The sequence below is a fragment of the Primulina eburnea genome, chromosome 8 (genome assembly GCF_022965805.1).
Source record: "Primulina eburnea isolate SZY01 chromosome 8, ASM2296580v1, whole genome shotgun sequence".
NCBI classification, from domain to species: Eukaryota; Viridiplantae; Streptophyta; class Magnoliopsida; order Lamiales; family Gesneriaceae; genus Primulina; species Primulina eburnea.
This window is the reverse complement of record NC_133108.1, coordinates 6,712,353-6,730,214: the sequence shown is the minus strand read 5'-3', so window position 1 is coordinate 6,730,214 and position 17,862 is coordinate 6,712,353. Positions and strand designations below refer to the sequence as shown.

Below are 17,862 nucleotides of genomic sequence, written 5' to 3'. Positions count from 1 at the left end.
CCTGTGCTAGACAGAAATCTCATTTTAATCACTTCATCCAAGGTAGAAAACCTGATTATGACTGTTACCTCATCCCATCCGTATCTCTTTTATGATTGCTCCTTTCTTTTCTGCTATGGTGAATTGGAGTTGATATGAGGAAGATGAGTGAACTTTATATGGGCTGCTCTGTACGGGATAGCAAAATGACGAGCTCTTTCCAAATGAATCACATGGCAGACGTTAAGCCCTTTGAGAATGTTCCATTTAACCATCATTATGACAAAAGTTATTTACAAGTTACAGAAGGAAGTTGACACTTGAAATACTCAAAATATTGTGACTTGAGTGCACGATTGCGATTACCACAATCATGGCTGCTAATGACCCCCTCTCTCTCCTGTACTCTAGAAATTGACGAGTGCCATTCTGGAAAAAATGTTATTAGCAGTGTAAATAACTACGATACTGCTATATACAGAGGTGGTGTGGTTAGTTGTATATAAAATGTCACAGGGGTTATCTACCAGCTACAAGCTAGCAGCAATGTAAGTGGGAGCGTCCTGTTGCTTCTCTTGTCGGCTTATGGTGTCAGCTACATGAGCGACCACTCCAGCCCCCGCATTATGAAACCAAAGATTTTTCACCTGTTTATAACCAGATATGATCAGACAAGAACCCAATTCAAAAATATATATATATAATGATGGGTCATTCTTACATGGATGTTATTGTGTGCGAAAAATGGCCAAAATGCTGTATGAAAACTGACATCGACTTTCCACCATCCTATTCTTTGTAAACCATGTATCATTTCCTCTGTCATAAGAAAATTTCATTTCCGTTAACTTGCGAAAAATACATGAGTTGACAAAGCCGTCAGCTTCAGTTACTGTAGACTAATTAGTAACCTTCCATGATTTCATGATATTCAACTGTGTTTTGTGTGCTCGGTTCATTTTGTGCGGCTTCCTTTGCCTTGGCTGCTTCCGGAGGGAACTTCGGTACATCGGACAAAACTGGTGGACAGTACTCCACATCCACGACATGCTTGTAGCCATCCAGTGACCGACTAGGAGGCTGTCAGCAACAAAGATAAAAAATAATAAAAGTTCCACAAATATATGAACTTACCTAAGCTTTCAGACCATAGAATCATTTGATAACTTGAAAGAAAATCAGAAACCCATAAAAATTAAACTACAGTATCCTTCACGGAAGTCTGTGTGTGTAGTTGACAAACCCAACAAAAGTCGCAGGATGGTCCCAGCAAACTGACTCAGATTGATAAAATGTTCAACAGATCAGCGCTAGATGTTGAATTAACGAGGCCCGATTAACTAAATATTTTGCATGTTTTATTGTATTGTTTTTATTCTATTTTTGCCTTATTTTATTGTGTTGAGTCCAAGTTTCATTTATTTTAGTCATAATTTATGCATATGGTCGCTCCTCACATCGATCGGTAGGAAAACTGGCCAAAACAGTGAAGAAATAAGTTACATGAGGTATTGGGACAGAGTCGGACGTGCTAGGACGGTAATTCTTGACCGCTCCAGCGCACAGTCAAGGACAGAGTCGGACGTGCTAGGGCGGTAATTCTTGACCGCCCCAGCACGTATTGAGGAAAAGTTAAAACCCGGACAAAAGAGGGGGCGCTAAGACGGTAATTTTTGACCGCCCAAGCTCATGTTGATAAAGGAATCAGTGCTGGAACAGAGGGCATCGCACTAGGGCAGATGATGAGAGACCATGCATCCCCGCCCAAGCGCTGCTGCCACCACAACCCCGTTGTCTCCCCGCTAGTGAGAAGGTTGATGAACTTTGTGCGTGGGCCGCCTACCAAAACCAATGCCAATTTATCAAGAGTGCATATCTAGCTTCCATAGATTCTTTATTGCGGGGAGTGCCCACGCAAATGGGGCTTGATCCATACCTCCGCCATTCCATTTTCAGTATGTCTACCCATATCCACAGGATCCCGCAGGAGTGCCGCCCCTGGATGACGAGGAAGAGTGATCTTATTTATTTTCTGCATTGTGCACGGTGTTGGTCAAGTTCATTTGTTTTTTGCTTATGTGTCGTCGTCTTTTGCAACGGGGACATTGCACGACTTTGGTATGGGTATGGGGAAGGGCTAGTCCTTTTTATTTTATTTGTTTTGAGTTTATAATTATTATGCATTGGGTCATGTGAGTCATATGGAAACCAGTTTGCACTGATTATATTGGTAATCGGGCAATGAAGAATATAAATTGATGACACACATGCTCAATGATTTGTCATTTCATTAGTTTAGGACACTCATGTTGTTGAAATATGAAATTTTTGTTCGAATGTCGAATATATTCAAACATATATGTTGGAACTAGTGAATTGTGCGAATAGCAGTGAAGTTCAAATTTTTGTAGGAAACTTGACAAACATTAGGTTTTGGTACATGTCCTTCCTAACAAAGTATTTATCAGCAACATGAAAGTGATTTAGGCAATTTTTTTGGACCTATAATTTGTGAGCATACCAAGAAACGTGAAATTATATGCAACTCATCCTTACATCAATCCTCATAATTGTACCCTTATAAAATGGAACCCAAAGCCAAATACTCATGCCTTAAGGAAGTACATATTTGATTCAAATTTGCATTTGTAAAAGAAAAGTTTGTTTCGCAAAAAAAAACTTTTGAAAAAATATATCTAAGACGAAGAGCCAAATAAATTAATGAAGTTCTATTTCTAGGCCAAGAAGAGGGGATTGTATGAAGTAAAAGAACATCTTGTGCAAAATCTGATTGTACATAATAATTGTACTCCCTTCCCTTCGACTCTCTAATCTTTTATTTTGTAACAATCAAGGGCCATGATTTACACTTGAAAAGTCCTAATGATTTGTGTTTGCTGCTAAGTGCTAAGTAACTAATGGAAAAGGGTTGTACGTGATAGATTCTCGCATAGACGTGTCGATTGAGATGTCTTGCAAAAAAATCTAGAATGAATCTAATTGAAGTGCATGCAATTAAAAACAACACACAACACACAACACACACGTTCACATAATATAGTGTGTAAACTTCAAGAGGTGATAATTTATGTTTTGATTTGATTGATGAGAAGTATGTCAGAGATTCGCTGAGACATGAATGAAAACCATAAGCTCACCATTGAACTGTTTTTGTTTTTGTCGTTCGTTGTGTCTAGTAACCTATTTTGCTCGAGGACGATCAAAAGGTTAGTATAATTAGACGATAGGTGTTGTTTTTATATTTTATTGTATTGTTTGTAATCCATTTTTCTTGAACCCCAGCACGCGTTGATGAAGGAATCGGTGCTGGAACAGAGGACCTCACGCGCTAGGGCGGTAATTTATTACCACCCTAGAGCGCCTGGAAGAAAAATTCAGACAATGGACAAAACATGTCGCACTGGGGCGGTATTTTTTGACCGCCATAGCGCGAAACGACAAGGAAAATTTTATCTGCTCGGATATTTTAAAAGGAAGGCGGATTTTCTACCTTGATGGACTTTTGGATGCATCTATATATATAAGAGCCCTAACAGACGAGGAAAAAAACAAAAAACACAAGATTCACATCACATTCACGGACGAAAAACAGCCGCACGAGAAGAACGACACCAGAGTCGAGGAGACAAGCAGGGAAGACAAGATTCCGTGCAGTGCCTTCTTGTTCTCCCCCCTCTTTTTGCATTTCAGTGAAGAAACATCATTCAATTACTGCTTTTAATATTTCCTACAATGGATTTTAATAGAAGTTTTATTTTGTTGAGATTTAGTGGATCCTACCCCAAAACTTGGTTCATGATAATTTAATATTCGACTTTTGGTTTATACTTGATTGAATTATTATTTATTTGAAATGTTGAAAATGTAGTTTTCTATATTATTTATATTGCAAGTGAATTTGAAAGAAGATTTTCCAATAGAAATGAATAGTATAATACGTGGATTTACAGTTTACACATATATATTGAATTGAATACGCGTTGATAGTGTCCAAAGCGTTGAAAGTTAGGAAATTCCACAAATCATTTATGCAATCACATTTGATAAATAATTAAAGAGATTTTGTATTGTGTTGAATTAATTTAACTTAACTTGAAAGAGTATATTAATAATTTAGGGAATCCTGTCAAAGAGTATGAGCAATTGTTGAAATTAATTATTTTAATCAATGTAGGTGAACCGAAATTCCAAACACATTCATTCACATTTGATATTAATATTCTCCTTGAATTGATTTTATTTTATCATTAAATTATATTTTTCTCTTCATTCATAGAAATGTTCTAAAATGCGCCCTAGGCGCCCGCCTAGGCGCTAGGCGGCGACCTACCGCACCGATAAGGTGCTAGGCGGCCAGCCGAGGCATCTGGGCGCTCCTGGGCGTGCTTGGGCTGGCCTGGGCGGGCCTGAACACCCTTAAATAGACCCGATTTGTTTTGAAAAATACTGTTTGAGGTTTTAATATTTTAAAGCTCAATTAAAAGTTGAAAAGAGACTGCCCTAAATCTAACATGGCACCAAATAAATCGAAAAGCCTGATGGGAAATATTTACATCTCCCGTCTTGTGGAGCAGCAGCGATGTCTTTCTTCTACCTCTTTTTTCTTTCGGTTTCTGTTATGAGCCCAGAATCAATTGCAAAAGGCTTGGACCCATCAGGCCCAGAAACATCCCAAGGCCCAAGTAAAATAAACCTTGAGAAGCCCAAAATAATTAATACGTATGTTAGGAGGAACAAAGGGAAGAAACACGTGAATAGGGAGGGATAAAAGGGCAGTTGTAGAGAAGGAGAGAGGCATTCAGTTACATATTCTGTTGAGTGATCACTAGCACTTGCTAGGGAGGAAAGACTTGTAACAGAGTGTTTTACTCTGGGATCTTATTTCCTTATTGAATATAATATTTCATTTCAGCTAATTGTTCTTCATTTCTGGATTTTATCGTTTGAGAATTCTAAGATCATAACATTGGTCCGACCTGCCGGATTCGAAAGACGCGCAAAGAGGATGGCAGCGGTATCACAGGCATTAGGGGACAGAGATGAGCTCTTACGGCAACTCAAGTACAATCTGGAAAGAGCTCAGCAGCACATGACAAAACACGCTAACAAGAAACGGCGAGAGGTTCAATTTCAAGAAGGAGATATGGTATACTTGAAGTTGAGACCTCATCGGCAGAACTCAGTTTGTTCCAGGGTTGCCCAGAAATTATCCAGCAGGTTCTATGGGCCTTTCAGGATTGAAAAGAAGGTGGGGACAGTTGCCTATAAACTCCAGTTGCCCGAGGGGTCAAGAGTGCATCCAGTTTTTCATGTGTCATGCTTGAAACGAGCAATGGGCACGTCTGAGATTGTGATCAAACTTCCGGAAGAACTTGACACAGATCTGCTCATGACCTTTGAACCTGAGTTTGTTTTAGCAGAGAGGATTAAACTTCTCGCAGGGCAGCCATGTCATCAGATTTTAGTACAATGGAAAGGCCGATCCAAAGAAGAAGCTACATGGGAGAGTCGGGAAGATTTTCAAAGGCAGTTTCTTGATTTTCGCCTTGAGGACAAGGCGCATTTTGAGGAGGCCGGTAATGTTATGAGCCCAGAATCAATTGCAAAAGGCTTGGACCCATCAGGCCCAGAAACATCCCAAGGCCCAAGTAAAATAAACCTTGAGAAGCCCAAAATAATTAATACGTATGTTAGGAGGAACAAAGGGAAGAAACACGTGAATAGGGAGGGATAAAAGGGCAGTTGTAAAGAAGGAGAGAGGCATTCAGTTACATATTCTGTTGAGTGATCACTAGCACTTGCTAGGGAGGAAAGACTTGTAACAGAGTGTTTTACTCTGGGATCTTATTTCCTTATTGAATATAATATTTCATTTATGCTAATTGTTCTTCATTTCTGGATTTTATCGTTTGAGAATTCTAAGATCATAACAGTTTCTTGCATTTCTTGATATATCTGTCTTTGCTACCTCAAGTACATAAAACAGATTTGAAGAATTTTCATCAGTGATTCTGGTACCATTTTATTAAGCAACTTCCTCTGGTTTTATCGTTATCTCAATCTCCTCGTTTCAGGTGAGTGTGGAAGTCCTTGGTATTTTCAGAAAAGCATGTAAGTTAATAACCTTGATATTTTCCTTCTCATTTTTTCCCTTCTCGGCTAAGTTAAGTTTAATTCTTGAATTATTCTATTCAATTATTTAGCATTGGTATTTTCCTTCTCGTATTTTCCTTCCCCTGATGCTATCTTTGGATAGGCTAAGTTTAAACTTAACTTATTCTATTCAAACTTAAATTTCATCTCTGCTGTCGGTGATAACTTGTGGGTTTTTCTTGGCTATTGTTCCTGTGTGTGTGTACTATGTAGGATCTCATACTGATTCTCTATATGTGTTTCTCATATCCATCATCTAAAAAAACTTGGTGGATGTTGGGCAATACTAATTATGTATAATATGTTATGGCTCTTAATGTATATGTGGATGTTGGGCAGTACTAATTATGCAGTACTAATATATGACTCTTAATGCATAATTTTTTTCTTTATTTTGCTTCTTGGAATCAAACAGATTTGGAGAGTAACAATGACAAGCAATCCATGTGAATTCTTTATTATTTTATTGAGATGACACAATAGATTATATAGGGAATATTTTGAACACATTTTAAATTTGATATTATTGTACTGAAGTTCTATTATGTGATTTATTATGTCACCGTAGAATCGCCTAGCCCCGCCTAGGCGGCCTAGGCGCTGGTCTGACGCCCGACTAGCGCCTAGCGAATTTTAGAACCTTGATTCATAGTGAATTAATCCCAACTTATTGTTTACCCGTGGCTAAACATTTAACTTCTGAAAATAAAGTTGTATGATACAATCTATGTGGGGTGACACTCGTATTCATATATATATTATAATTTGACTCGTGCACTTACAATTTATATTCGAGCATAAATGATTATTTTATTCGAGATTTTATAGTGCAAGAAATGTGCAATCAATTTTAAAGATGAAAGGACACTTGAATAGGCTAGAGAGTATCATGTTAACAATTCGAAAAACAAAAAAATGAAAATGGAGAAAAGAAAAGAAAAAAGATACATGAGCTAACCATACCCGAAGAGGAATGACTAGCTCCTCACAAAGTGAATAGAATTTGGGTCACCAAAGGTCTACCAATATTCAAAGCTCAATATAACAAAACCTAGGGAAAAATGTTCAATAAAAATACGGAATTACCTTGACAAGTTCTATCTCCCTGCGTATGGAGGATGTCCGCCAACCAACCATATCTGGTTTGAGTTAAAAAATTCCATAACAAAAAAGCCGAGAATCCTTTGAAACAAACTCAGGAAAGTGTTTTACTGCCAACGGAACAAATTTAAATTTCTGGATACGGTCATAAGAGACATTAGCATAAAGAACTCGACATCTGAAAGCACCAAGTGCTGATCTGCAATGAAATCCACTTTGATAAGTTTGAACAGAGCAAATAGAGCAACAAGATTGTTATATATGGCTGCATGGACTCACATGAATTTTCCATCTTCACAGTCTGATGTCATTCGTAACAAGAGAGGAGGTTTTTTGGGCTTCCCATCTGTAAGAAAGAGCTGACTACCAGTTCTGCCAGCGAAAATAGGGGCTATTGGAACAGCTAGTTTCTCCAAGAAAGGCACACCCAGAAGGAATGGAAGCTGAATCATTCAAGATAATTAACAGTCTGGAGGTCAGGTTCCAAAGTACTACCGATGACAACAAGTAACACATTAAAGTTCACATGAACACACATAAATTGTTTCCTAAAGTCAAACATTGGAGGCAAACCAGATAAATCTACTGTGAGATTCTACTTTAGCAATAGAAATGCATTTAATATGAGGATACAATGCTGTAGTGAACTTCAAAACAAGGAAATTTTGAAAAAGTAAAAAGACACAAAATAAGGTAATCGATATACACTATTACAGAGGAAATGTGATCCTTCCAACTAGTCCTAAGACATAGTCACACATCGACCAGTACAAAAGTTCTATTCTCCATTGTTTTCTTTCCTATTAAAAGCCTTTAACTTGCGGTGTCTTTAACTAAACATAAGGAACCCTGCAACATGCTATTTTTACATATCCATGCAATACATACACGTGTACATGACATGAGTTAGTATCATTATCAGCACCAAATACCTGCTTTTTCCCTCTAACTCCCAGATGAGGTGTTGCCAGGGTAATAAAATTAATTGCTTCCAGCCCGGCAATCAAACCTTTATTTGAACCATACAAAGTTTTGAAGTCCGTAGCAGTAGAGCCACCGGTATCATAAGATGGATCAGAGGAGGCACTATGCGAGTATAAAACAGCAATTGCATATCTTGCGAATAGTCCACCAAGAGAATGGGCCAAAAAGGATATCTTTTTAAGCTTTTCAGTTTTCTTCACAACTTGTGTGACCTGTGCATTTGGATAGCATGAAAACAACACTGATTGCACAAAATCAACCTTCATCCATTTTTTAAGTTAGAGATATATTATGACCACCACCAGGACCAGACACCTAACCACAAGGGTAGAAGCTAGAGGGTTGTGAAAATGGATACTAGATCAAACATCAGCGGTTCACAGCTTATGCTAAGCCAACCTACAATAAGACCTACAAAGGCACTCATTCAAAAGCTTACTTCATCTGCCAGTCGTTTCCCAGCTCCATCAATGCCAGTGAATGTCTTAGTGTATGTATTACACGAACTAGCTGCACATGATATGGCCATTTAATTAAATAAAATGAATCCTTAACAAAACATTGGTTTTCATGTGAGTCCATGAAAGAATATTTTATCAGAACGAATAATGTACCATATATCAGAAATTTCTTTCCTAACCTCCTCTTCAACTCTGCTTCAAAATAAGTCCAGTCACTTGGGCTGCAACTTATTAAAACATTAGTCAAGGTCAATAATTAGCAAGTACATTAATATGCATCATACATTAAACTAAATTTCTCAAAGTTTTTTTAATTCTGAAAATAATCAATGAACTCTCCGAAGAATCAAGAAATCATAAGAATCAACAGATTTTTTCATCCTCTTCCTCCGTAATAAAGGAACAGAAGCTAGTGGTATGAGCACAAGTATTTAAGTGCCAACGTAGAAATATCAAGAAAAAACTTGCATAATTGAGCTCAAAAGTTGGTTATTTCTGTCATAGCATAAATGAGGAAGCATGAACAATAATCCACAAAGGTGGGAAATGTGGAAGGTGGATATAAAGTCAGAATCCATTATAGTTCCTGTTATGCACTTGCCTCAAATTAATAAATGAACCAATACCGCTCATGGGAATAACAAAAAACTCCAATTCCTATTATCATCACCAACTGTGCCTTATATAATACCAAAGGATTGCACAGAAATATGAGAAAATCCTCACTGAATTTAAGAATGAATTAGACCAAGCAATAGAATCTTCAGATGCTCTACGCCAATATTACCAACAGCAGCAACCCAATGATACTATGTGCTTTAGAACCTACAACCTTTTCTAGTGTACAAGAATATTGATACCTTGCCAAGATACCATGAACAAGAACAAGAAGATGATCAGGCTGATCTTCCATTTTCACAATGCCCCTAGGAGATGCGATATTTCCCTGAGTTGTACTCATGGCGTGAGCCCTCAGGCTATTTTTTACGCCTGCAACGTTGAGGGTACTGTTGAAGCTTAAAAATGAAGACAGATAAGCTCTCAAACAAGAAAGATGCTCATTATAATGAAACTCTATAAATTACAACCCAGCTGATTATCAAAACGATATAACTAGTAGTTAGTATAGCTTTATAAATTAGACGAAGTGGATATTGGATTAGAATGAAAGATCAATCAAAAGCTTAGGCAGAAGACAAATTTTCTGGCCTTCGTAAAAGTGATTTTTAAAAAAAAAATTTAAAGCACTTTTTAATTAGCTTCTCCTATTAAAAACAATTTTTTTGAAATTTTTTTTTTTCAAAAATTCGTTTTTGAATCAAGAGGTTCTCTCTCCAATTCAATCTTTAAGCGATACCCAAAAAACAGGAGAAGAACGCACACGAATGGAAGGAGAGAAGAAAGGTTACCCACCACGAGAACAAAAGCAAATATGTACAAATATTTCCCCTAATTCTGGACAATTTTATTGATTATTAACACTATCAAAAATTAAAATCAATAAAAGACAATCCATCAACCAACTAAACAACTCTAATGACCAAAAAGGACATGTTGCTCATCATCATAACAGCGCTCGCATTCTAAAGTCAAAATACATAATTTTCCAAAGTTGCCATCTTTGAGAGTTGAGACAACCACCGCCAAAATCAACGGACATACAAAACAACGGATTTAACAGGTTGAAATTTCATTGATAATTGATAACTATTCAGAAGCCCGATGGAGAAAAACTCGGCAAATTGACGTTTTACACAGTCTAATTAGGAACAGAGTCACATTAATCACAGGTCCATGACAAACCCCCAAAAAAATAAGCTGTATCCGTGACAATTCAATAGTTAAAAATCCCAAACAGCTGTGAATCAATTCTCGTCCAACATGGCTCATCATGCCTCAATAAAAGAAAAAAAATCGAAAAATGAATTCTCACCTGAGAATGTGATGAAATTGCAGATATGGCCTGGGCAACGAAACGAAAAAATAGGATAAGAAGAATTAGGGGAAGGAGAACAGGGATTGGAAGAGTAAGAAGACGACAACTGGCTATTGTTGCCGCGATTTCCAAGAATCGGATGCGTGCACTGATACGAAAACAAAGGAGCGGATGATGCCATTCTCTCTATTTATAGTAAAAAGGCAACCAATTGTTTATCTATAGAGAAAAAATAGAGACGAATTATGTTTGTCCGCCATACTTCCTTCTTATCCTCTGCCACTCTACGCTCCTCCCCATGCGACGGCCATTGCTGCTGAGCTGTGGAGTGGCCGAGTAATCTCTTTTCCGTTAAAAATTTTCACTATTTTAGTCCACAATTTTAAATTGGTCTTAATATGGAGGAAACCGGAAAATTCGACCCTGCCCATTCTGGCCCATGGTTTTTTTTTTTTTTTAAAAAATTCAACCCCCATGAAATGATCTGAACCGTTGATTGGGTGTGGGGCAGTATCGACCAAACCGAGGAAACCAATGGATTTTTTTTCTTCTTAAAGACTTTCAATTTTTTCTATTTGTATTATATTAGTGTGTGATAATTGTTCATATTCGATAGAACAATCGAACCATGTCATTTGAAATGTTGTATATTTTAAAATATTTGAGTTGTACCAGTACCACCAGCTATAATTTTTGGTAAAACGACAAACGTCTGATCTTCTGATTGATATAAGAGTTAGGTCGTGAGTTTTATTTTAATTGATTGCAAATAGTGAATTATTGAGATGAATATTGTTGTGGTGCAATAATTGTCTATGTTGGTAGAACAATTAAATCATGACGATTGGGTTGTTGTGTGATTTAAAAGCTTTGAATCGTACTACTACCATAGACTTAAATTTTTTATGAAACAACAAAACGTTCGATCATACATATTAATTATTTTAGCGGAACTATTTTGTTTCATAAAATTTGAGTGTGATGCCTTTTTTATGTATGTCAGGTTATTAATTATTTTTTACTTTTTCTATCTTAAAAAACATTGGTTGAATGTTTTGTAAGAATGTTATGGCAGCATTGCGTTGTCGAAAATGTCAATATAAAGACGAAATAATGAGTGTTGCCTTAAACTTGTTTGATGTTTTCGATGGTTCCTATTTAGATATTTTTTACAATAAATGTGGCGATTATTTTGTTTGAATAATTATGGTCTTTGGGGAAGAATCGACGATAATTATATTGGGAAGAAGACAAAAATTGAAAATAAATTTCGTTTAATATATTAAAATTTTGACAAAAATTTGTGTGAGACGATCTCACAGGTCGTATTTTGTGATACGGGTCTTTTATTTGGGTCATCCATGAAAAAATATTACTTTTTATGCTAAGAGTATTACTTTTTATTGTGAATATCGGTAAGATTAAACTGTCTCACAAATAAAGACTCATGACATCGTCTCACAAAGAGACCTGCTCTAAAATTTTCTGCCTATATCCCTCGGAGGTCTATTTATTTTTGGGATGAGGTACGTATTTTTTATATTTTTATGTTTAGATATAAGGATTTAAATCAATTGATTTAAATTTTGAAATTTACCGTGATTAATATAATTATTGGAAACAATTAGGGCCAGTTTGGTAGGTATGATTAAGATTGGATTGACTGTTAATATTTTGTTTGGTTTCACTTTTAGATTTCAGATTGATTATTTGATTGACAATTTCACTGTTCTTGTTTGACAATAAATCCATGCAATTGACTACCGATTAAAACAATCCAGCTACCCACAAAATGTATAACGCCCAAAATACCCCTGATGTCAATTCCCAACTTGCATGTGGGTCTTCTTTTTGTCATTCTCCCAATTTCATTCGCAGACTGGCGCCCTTGACCACTGTTCAAATCTTCGAGATCGACAGGGGACAACCAAATCCCACTTCAAACATAGATATGAAGTAATTCCAGGCGCATTCGAAGGTAAATGTGGATAAATTGTAGCTTCGTTTCTTTTTTGAATGCGATTTTTTTTAGCTGCTACGAATAACAAGATGCAAAATCTTACATTAAGAAACAATAACAAGAGACACAACTACAAAATTTTTCAAAACATACATAAAAAATGCTTCCGCTGTGAGTAACTTAATAAAATTAATTTATGTTCAAATCGGGAAGAAAAGATTACTTGACTAAGAAATTCGATAATTAGGAAAATAAACATGTTTTCTCAGCTAATTTTCGTTTTGTATCAATGGATGGAATGACGTTTGAAGAAATCGTTTCAAATATCACCTGTAAAAGAAAAAAATATAACTCACAACAACATGCTCCAGCTTTCTGTTGACTCTTCGTTTCAGATCTCTCACGGATCTGAACTCAGCTACCAATCTTGACGGACGACCGCAACAGAGACAGTTTCCAATTTGCTTGTGTTCTCCCGAAGAAAAGGAGGTAGGTTTCGGGAGGGGAAACGCTATTGGGAAAGAAAATAAATATTAAAATGGAGGGTATTTTGGTCATTATTATATCTATCATGAATTTATCCATCTTGTTAATTTCAAACCACACGTTCTATTACGTATATCTCAAATTTAATATCTAATCCTATCAAACACTTATCAATCAAATTATTAATCTTTCAATTATCACATCCTATCAATCAAGCGAACTTATCAATCAAATTATTAATCTTTCAATTATCACATCCTATCAATCAAGCGAACCCTTAGAAGATAGATTTGAGTATCTTATTTAATAATAAAAATAAATGAATTTTAAATAATCAGATGCAAAAAAAATCGGTGAAAAAAACTCTCACAGTACTACTATTATAGCCAAAGGTACAATAATCATTTTCATCATTGAAGAATAGGGCTTTACCTGTAATAAAGTCTCCGTGAAAATACCAAAACCTGGTTCCTGGATCGAAAAGCGCGAAACCCACATCAAACAGGGGCAAGTGGAAGAATGGCTGCCGCGAAGGATCGTGAAAACTTCGTCTACATCGCGAAACTTGCAGAGCAAGCCGAACGTTATGATGGTAAAATTAAATTTTAGGATTCTTATTTTACATCCGTTCATTCAAGGCCATAAATTTCTGAAATATTTTTGGTAGGAGTAGTTTCAGATTTGTAACATGATGTCGAAATATTCTGTGTGTGACCTTTGCAGTACATGTGTTTTTATTACTTAGATTAGATTTGAGAGGTTTAGCGACAATTGAGTATTGTGATTTATGAATTTATTCGTTTGCAATTGAGTGTTTCATCATAGTGCGTCGAAGTTAACCCGCATAAAGTTACCAAGCATTGCCACGTTACATAGTTACAGATGATTTTTTGAGTGAAGTTGTTTCTGGTTACTTTTGCTTATGGTGTTGGTTTAATGTGTGTTTTAGCATCTAAAAGGTGTGTATTTGTTTTCTGATTCTTGAAACAGTTCTTGGTTGGTATTTGACCGGACTTATGCGCATGAAACGGTATCTTTTAAGTCTTTTCGTTGTCCTGCACAATTCCCCATCAATAGTATTGTGAATGAAAAGCAAAGCCAACTTTGTTTATTAGGCAACACAACGACACTGATAAAAACATAAGACTGGTGCAAAATCTTATTATAATTGAAATTATTGTAAGGGAAGGGAAACACTAATGGAACATAATGAAATTGAAAAGTATAAACCACTACCTCTTAGGTATTCCAAAAGTCTACGTAATACATGATTGTGTGAAATCAGCATGGAATGCATTGAAGAACGTGATGTTAGGACATGAATTGTTATTAGGAACAAAGTTATGAGTAAATTTGAAATTTCAAGTCTCTTGTATGGAAGCATTTTTGGGAAAATGTTAAGAAAAGGAGAAGTTATCCGACCTGTGGGGGAGACTAAAAGTCAAATGAGAATATCACACGAATGTTTGGTAGAATGTATTTGTTTGGATGAAACTTCCAAGAGCTTATGAGATGTTTTACTGGGAGCGGTAAGCTTGTCTATCACGCGGTAAAGAATTAGAGATACCTCAAATTTAAGTTCATGATAGTTTTAATTGACATAAGCTTTTTAACTTCTTATATTTGATATCGTAAGCTCGTTTTGAGCATCTCACATGTTCTTAAAACATTTTTAGACTGCTGACAATTGTTTTCCATTGATTTTGTTCATTATTCCGAAGAAATGGTGGAGGCCATGCAAAATGTTGCGAAGCTTGATGTTGAATTGACAGTTGAAGAGCGGAACTTGTTGTCTGTTAGTTATAAAAATGAGATTGGATCTCGAAGGGCTTCATGGAGGATTTTATCATCAATTGAACAAAAAGAAGAGGCGAAGGGGCATGAACTAAATGTGAAGAGAATCAAGGAGTACAGGCAAAAAGTTGAGTCAGAGTTGTCCACTATTTGTGGAAACATCATGACTGTGATTGATGAGCATTTGATCCCTTCCTCATCAGGTGTTGAGTCCACTGTGTTTTTCTATAAGATGTAAGTGCACATCAATTTCTATTTGCTTCTGTATCATGTGTTGCATATCCACTCTTATCCATCAATTTTACATTTCTAATTCCTTGTCAAAAAATATAATTGTAGGAAAGGAGATTATTATCGTTACCTGGCAGAGTTTAAGAGTGGAAATGAGCGGAAGGAGGCAGCGGATGAGTCAATGAAAGCCTATCAGGTGAGACTTAAGTCATGATATACCACTCAGATCTTTTTGATTATCTGAGATGGATTTAGAGTTAATTTAATTTTTTAATACATTATTAGTCAATTTAGTTAAACGTGTGATGTTTTTATTGAAAAGTTATGCTGATTTTGATTTATCTTGATTACATTAATAGCATAAATGATAATGATACAAACCAAATAGTTTGTAAGATATAGTACTGCATATGCTACATCACTAGTTTAAATGAAAGTAAAAATGATTTTTAATTTGTCTCATCATGTTTTTGTATGTAGAATATCGAATCAATTTTCATGCTCTCGAACCTGTCTGAGTTATTTTTTCTTTTATTTGTTGTAGGGGTTTTTGAGCATATTTCTGCTGCAATGTTTATTGTGTATTATATTTTCCAGGATGATGGTATTTGTGTTTCGGGCCTTTGACTTAGTCTTATAGTCTTATTGACATGCCACAAATTTTTGGATTTTAACCTCCATTCCAAAAGCTGGTCTCAGAATAATGATATGTGATGAGTATCTACATGAATTTTGTTTTATCTAGCAGTCACAACTGACAGATTTTATTTTCATGAATGTATTTCTGTTTGTGATTGGAAAATATCTGTTAAATTTTATTTGTTTACAGATGATTTATGGTTTGATGCTGAGGGTGTACTAATCTCAGTGAATCTCAAACTGTAAGTAACTTGATCATTTGCTTGCAGGCAGCCACTAATGCTGCGGAATCAGAGCTGTCACCTACACACCCCATTCGATTGGGTTTAGCTTTGAACTTCTCTGTCTTCTACTATGAAATTTTGAACTCTCCAGAAAGGTATTTGAAATGGTTTGTGAATTAATCTTTGCATGCCATGGGAAATTTGTCACTTGTAATTTAACGTGTAAACTTTACCACAGGGCCTGCCACCTTGCTAAACAGGCATTTGACGAAGCTATCTCGGAGCTGGATACGTTAAGTGAAGAATCATACAAAGATAGTACATTAATTATGCAGCTCCTTAGGGACAACCTTACCTTGTGGACTTCTGACATTGCAGAGGATGGAGGTAATATTTGGTTGACATATCTAAAGTTTTGTTGATATCGTACAACTCTTGTGTTCTCTATTTAAAGGATGCATGACTTGTAGAAACCATAGTTGTCAAAAGCGTGAGGCGCAAAAAAAGCGATAAATTGTCTGGGGCTGGCTTAAAGCGCAAAGGCGAGGCAGTGAGTGGCGAAGGCTGGTGGTGAGAACTGATAAGTGAGAGAGCAGGGGGTGCAACATTTTTCTGAGCAAACTTAAGTGCAATTTTACTCTGCCAAAGCTTAAAAAAAAAGGCATGTGCGACTTCTATGACGCGCATAAGCGAGCACCTTGCACATCAAAGCAAGGCACACAAAAGCGCTCGCTTCACAGACCTGCTGCGCTTCGGAGTTCCATGAAGCGCAGGCCTTGTGCCTCGAGTTGCTTTGTGCTTGAGCGAGTGAGGCGAGCGCTTTTGACGACTATGATAGAAACTAATTCATGTGGATTCAAATTAGAATTTGATGTGGTTCGTTTCAAAAGAAACTTGAATCTGCCAGTGAATGCTGCCTCAAATATGCACAGATTGTTTCAAAAGAAACTTGAATCTGCCAGTGCATGCTGCCTCAAATATGCACAGATTCTTGATTCAAATGTTCTGATTTTGCTTGTGACTTTAAGTTCTTGTGTCATCATAAAAGATGTTCCCAAATTTGTTTTATGCTCTTAAATAGTAGCTTCACTTATTTCATTTATCACCAGAAGAGGGCCACAAGGTAGATGGGCTTGCAAGAGCTGGCGGCGGCAACGCAGAGGTGGGTTGTTTCGTCCCATATTCGACACCTTTTGTTCTATATCATTTGGAATTCTCTGCTATTTTGCCTAGTGTAATGAACTTTAGTTTTTTGTTCTTTGCAGTGATTTATATTAATCGCATTCAATTTCGAGAAGCAAGCGGAAGACATTGCTTCATATATCGGTTCTGTGGACTGTTACATTCTGAATCCTACACCCCTCCTAAAGAGGGTGAAGCGAGGGCTTCATCTCGTCTCGTCGTATTGTTTTGGTGTTAATTTATTGTGGTTGCTGTGATGGTTCTTTTTTTTGTTTTTGTTTTTAATGAGAATGAGGTTTCTCCCGGCTAAAACCAGGGCACACTCTGTCTTACCCTACCCATTCAGAATCCTCCGATGTGACTCGGAGGACTGCAATTGTGACATTTACATCGACTCCACTTATTCTCAGTTGAGTGCTGCTTCATAATAATTTGTAATAAAAATTATTAGATGTTGAAATTTATAAATTTTATTTATATTATTTTCCAAATATGTTTTCAAATTCATAAAATCAAACAGAGATGTATATTTATATTTTTCATAAAATTTGTTTAAAAATTGGTTCGATAATTAATATACTAAAATATGGTAGGAACTTTAACCAGTAGGCTTGTGTGAGACGGTCTCACGGGTCGTATTTGTGAGATGAATCTTTTATTTGAGTCATCCATGAAAAAGTATTATTTTTTATGCAAGAGTATTATTTTTTA

General features: G+C 36.3%; 2 protein-coding genes and 1 long non-coding RNA gene across 5 annotated transcripts; 1 reads left to right on the top strand and 2 right to left on the bottom strand.

Moving 5' to 3' along the window:
- Positions 1-218: 218 nt before the first annotated feature.
- LOC140838757 (uncharacterized) lies at positions 219-11,009 on the bottom strand. Of its 2 annotated transcripts, XM_073205291.1 has the most exons (12): positions 10,633-11,009; positions 9,560-9,689; positions 8,853-8,920; positions 8,678-8,748; positions 8,187-8,450; positions 7,534-7,697; positions 7,398-7,453; positions 7,240-7,292; positions 891-1,059; positions 701-798; positions 507-626; positions 219-408 (listed from the first exon to the last, which is right to left on the bottom strand). In XM_073205291.1, the coding sequence occupies exons 1-11, from the start codon at positions 10,814-10,816 to the stop codon at positions 510-512; spliced, it is 1,374 nt and encodes a 457-aa protein (XP_073061392.1). In that variant the 5' UTR covers positions 10,817-11,009; the 3' UTR covers positions 219-408; positions 507-509. The 2 variants fall into 2 exon arrangements, with proteins under 2 accessions (XP_073061392.1, XP_073061391.1); XM_073205290.1 differs by having other exon boundaries at positions 219-626; positions 10,633-11,008.
- Positions 1,998-7,233, bottom strand: LOC140838758 (uncharacterized). The gene is made up of 2 exons (XR_012119657.1): positions 6,794-7,233; positions 1,998-4,264 (listed from the first exon to the last, which is right to left on the bottom strand). It is a non-coding gene; the product is annotated as an uncharacterized lncRNA (long non-coding RNA).
- A 2,473-nt stretch (positions 11,010-13,482) lies between the features above and the next one.
- LOC140838755 (14-3-3-like protein D) lies at positions 13,483-17,642 on the top strand. 2 transcript variants are annotated; one of them, XM_073205289.1, is made up of 7 exons: positions 13,483-13,673; positions 14,803-15,109; positions 15,215-15,302; positions 16,015-16,124; positions 16,208-16,356; positions 17,082-17,131; positions 17,235-17,642. In XM_073205289.1, the coding sequence occupies exons 1-7, from the start codon at positions 13,601-13,603 to the stop codon at positions 17,235-17,237; spliced, it is 780 nt and encodes a 259-aa protein (XP_073061390.1). In that variant the 5' UTR covers positions 13,483-13,600; the 3' UTR covers positions 17,238-17,642. The 2 variants fall into 2 exon arrangements, with proteins under 2 accessions (XP_073061390.1, XP_073061389.1); XM_073205288.1 differs by having other exon boundaries at positions 17,079-17,131.
- The last annotated feature ends 220 nt before the right edge of the window (positions 17,643-17,862 follow it).

What these genes read in the sequence shown, in the direction of transcription:
- LOC140838757 (XM_073205291.1), bottom strand. Translation starts at nt 10,816, where the DNA reads ATGGCATCATCCGCTCCTTTGTTTTCGTATCAGTGCACGCATCCGATT. An exon ending in GGAAACGACTGGCAGATGAA is followed by an intron (nt 8,451 to 8,677) that starts GTAAGCTTTTGA and finishes CCAAATGCACAG; the next exon opens with GTCACACAAGTTGTGAAGAA. An exon ending in GAGTTAGAGGGAAAAAGCAG is followed by an intron (nt 7,698 to 8,186) that starts GTATTTGGTGCT and finishes TGAATGATTCAG; the next exon opens with CTTCCATTCCTTCTGGGTGT.
- LOC140838755 (XM_073205288.1), top strand. Translation starts at nt 13,601, where the DNA reads ATGGCTGCCGCGAAGGATCGTGAAAACTTCGTCTACATCGCGAAACTT. An exon ending in ACTGTGTTTTTCTATAAGAT is followed by an intron (nt 15,110 to 15,214) that starts GTAAGTGCACAT and finishes ATATAATTGTAG; the next exon opens with GAAAGGAGATTATTATCGTT. An exon ending in AGTCAATGAAAGCCTATCAG is followed by an intron (nt 15,303 to 16,014) that starts GTGAGACTTAAG and finishes ATTTGCTTGCAG; the next exon opens with GCAGCCACTAATGCTGCGGA.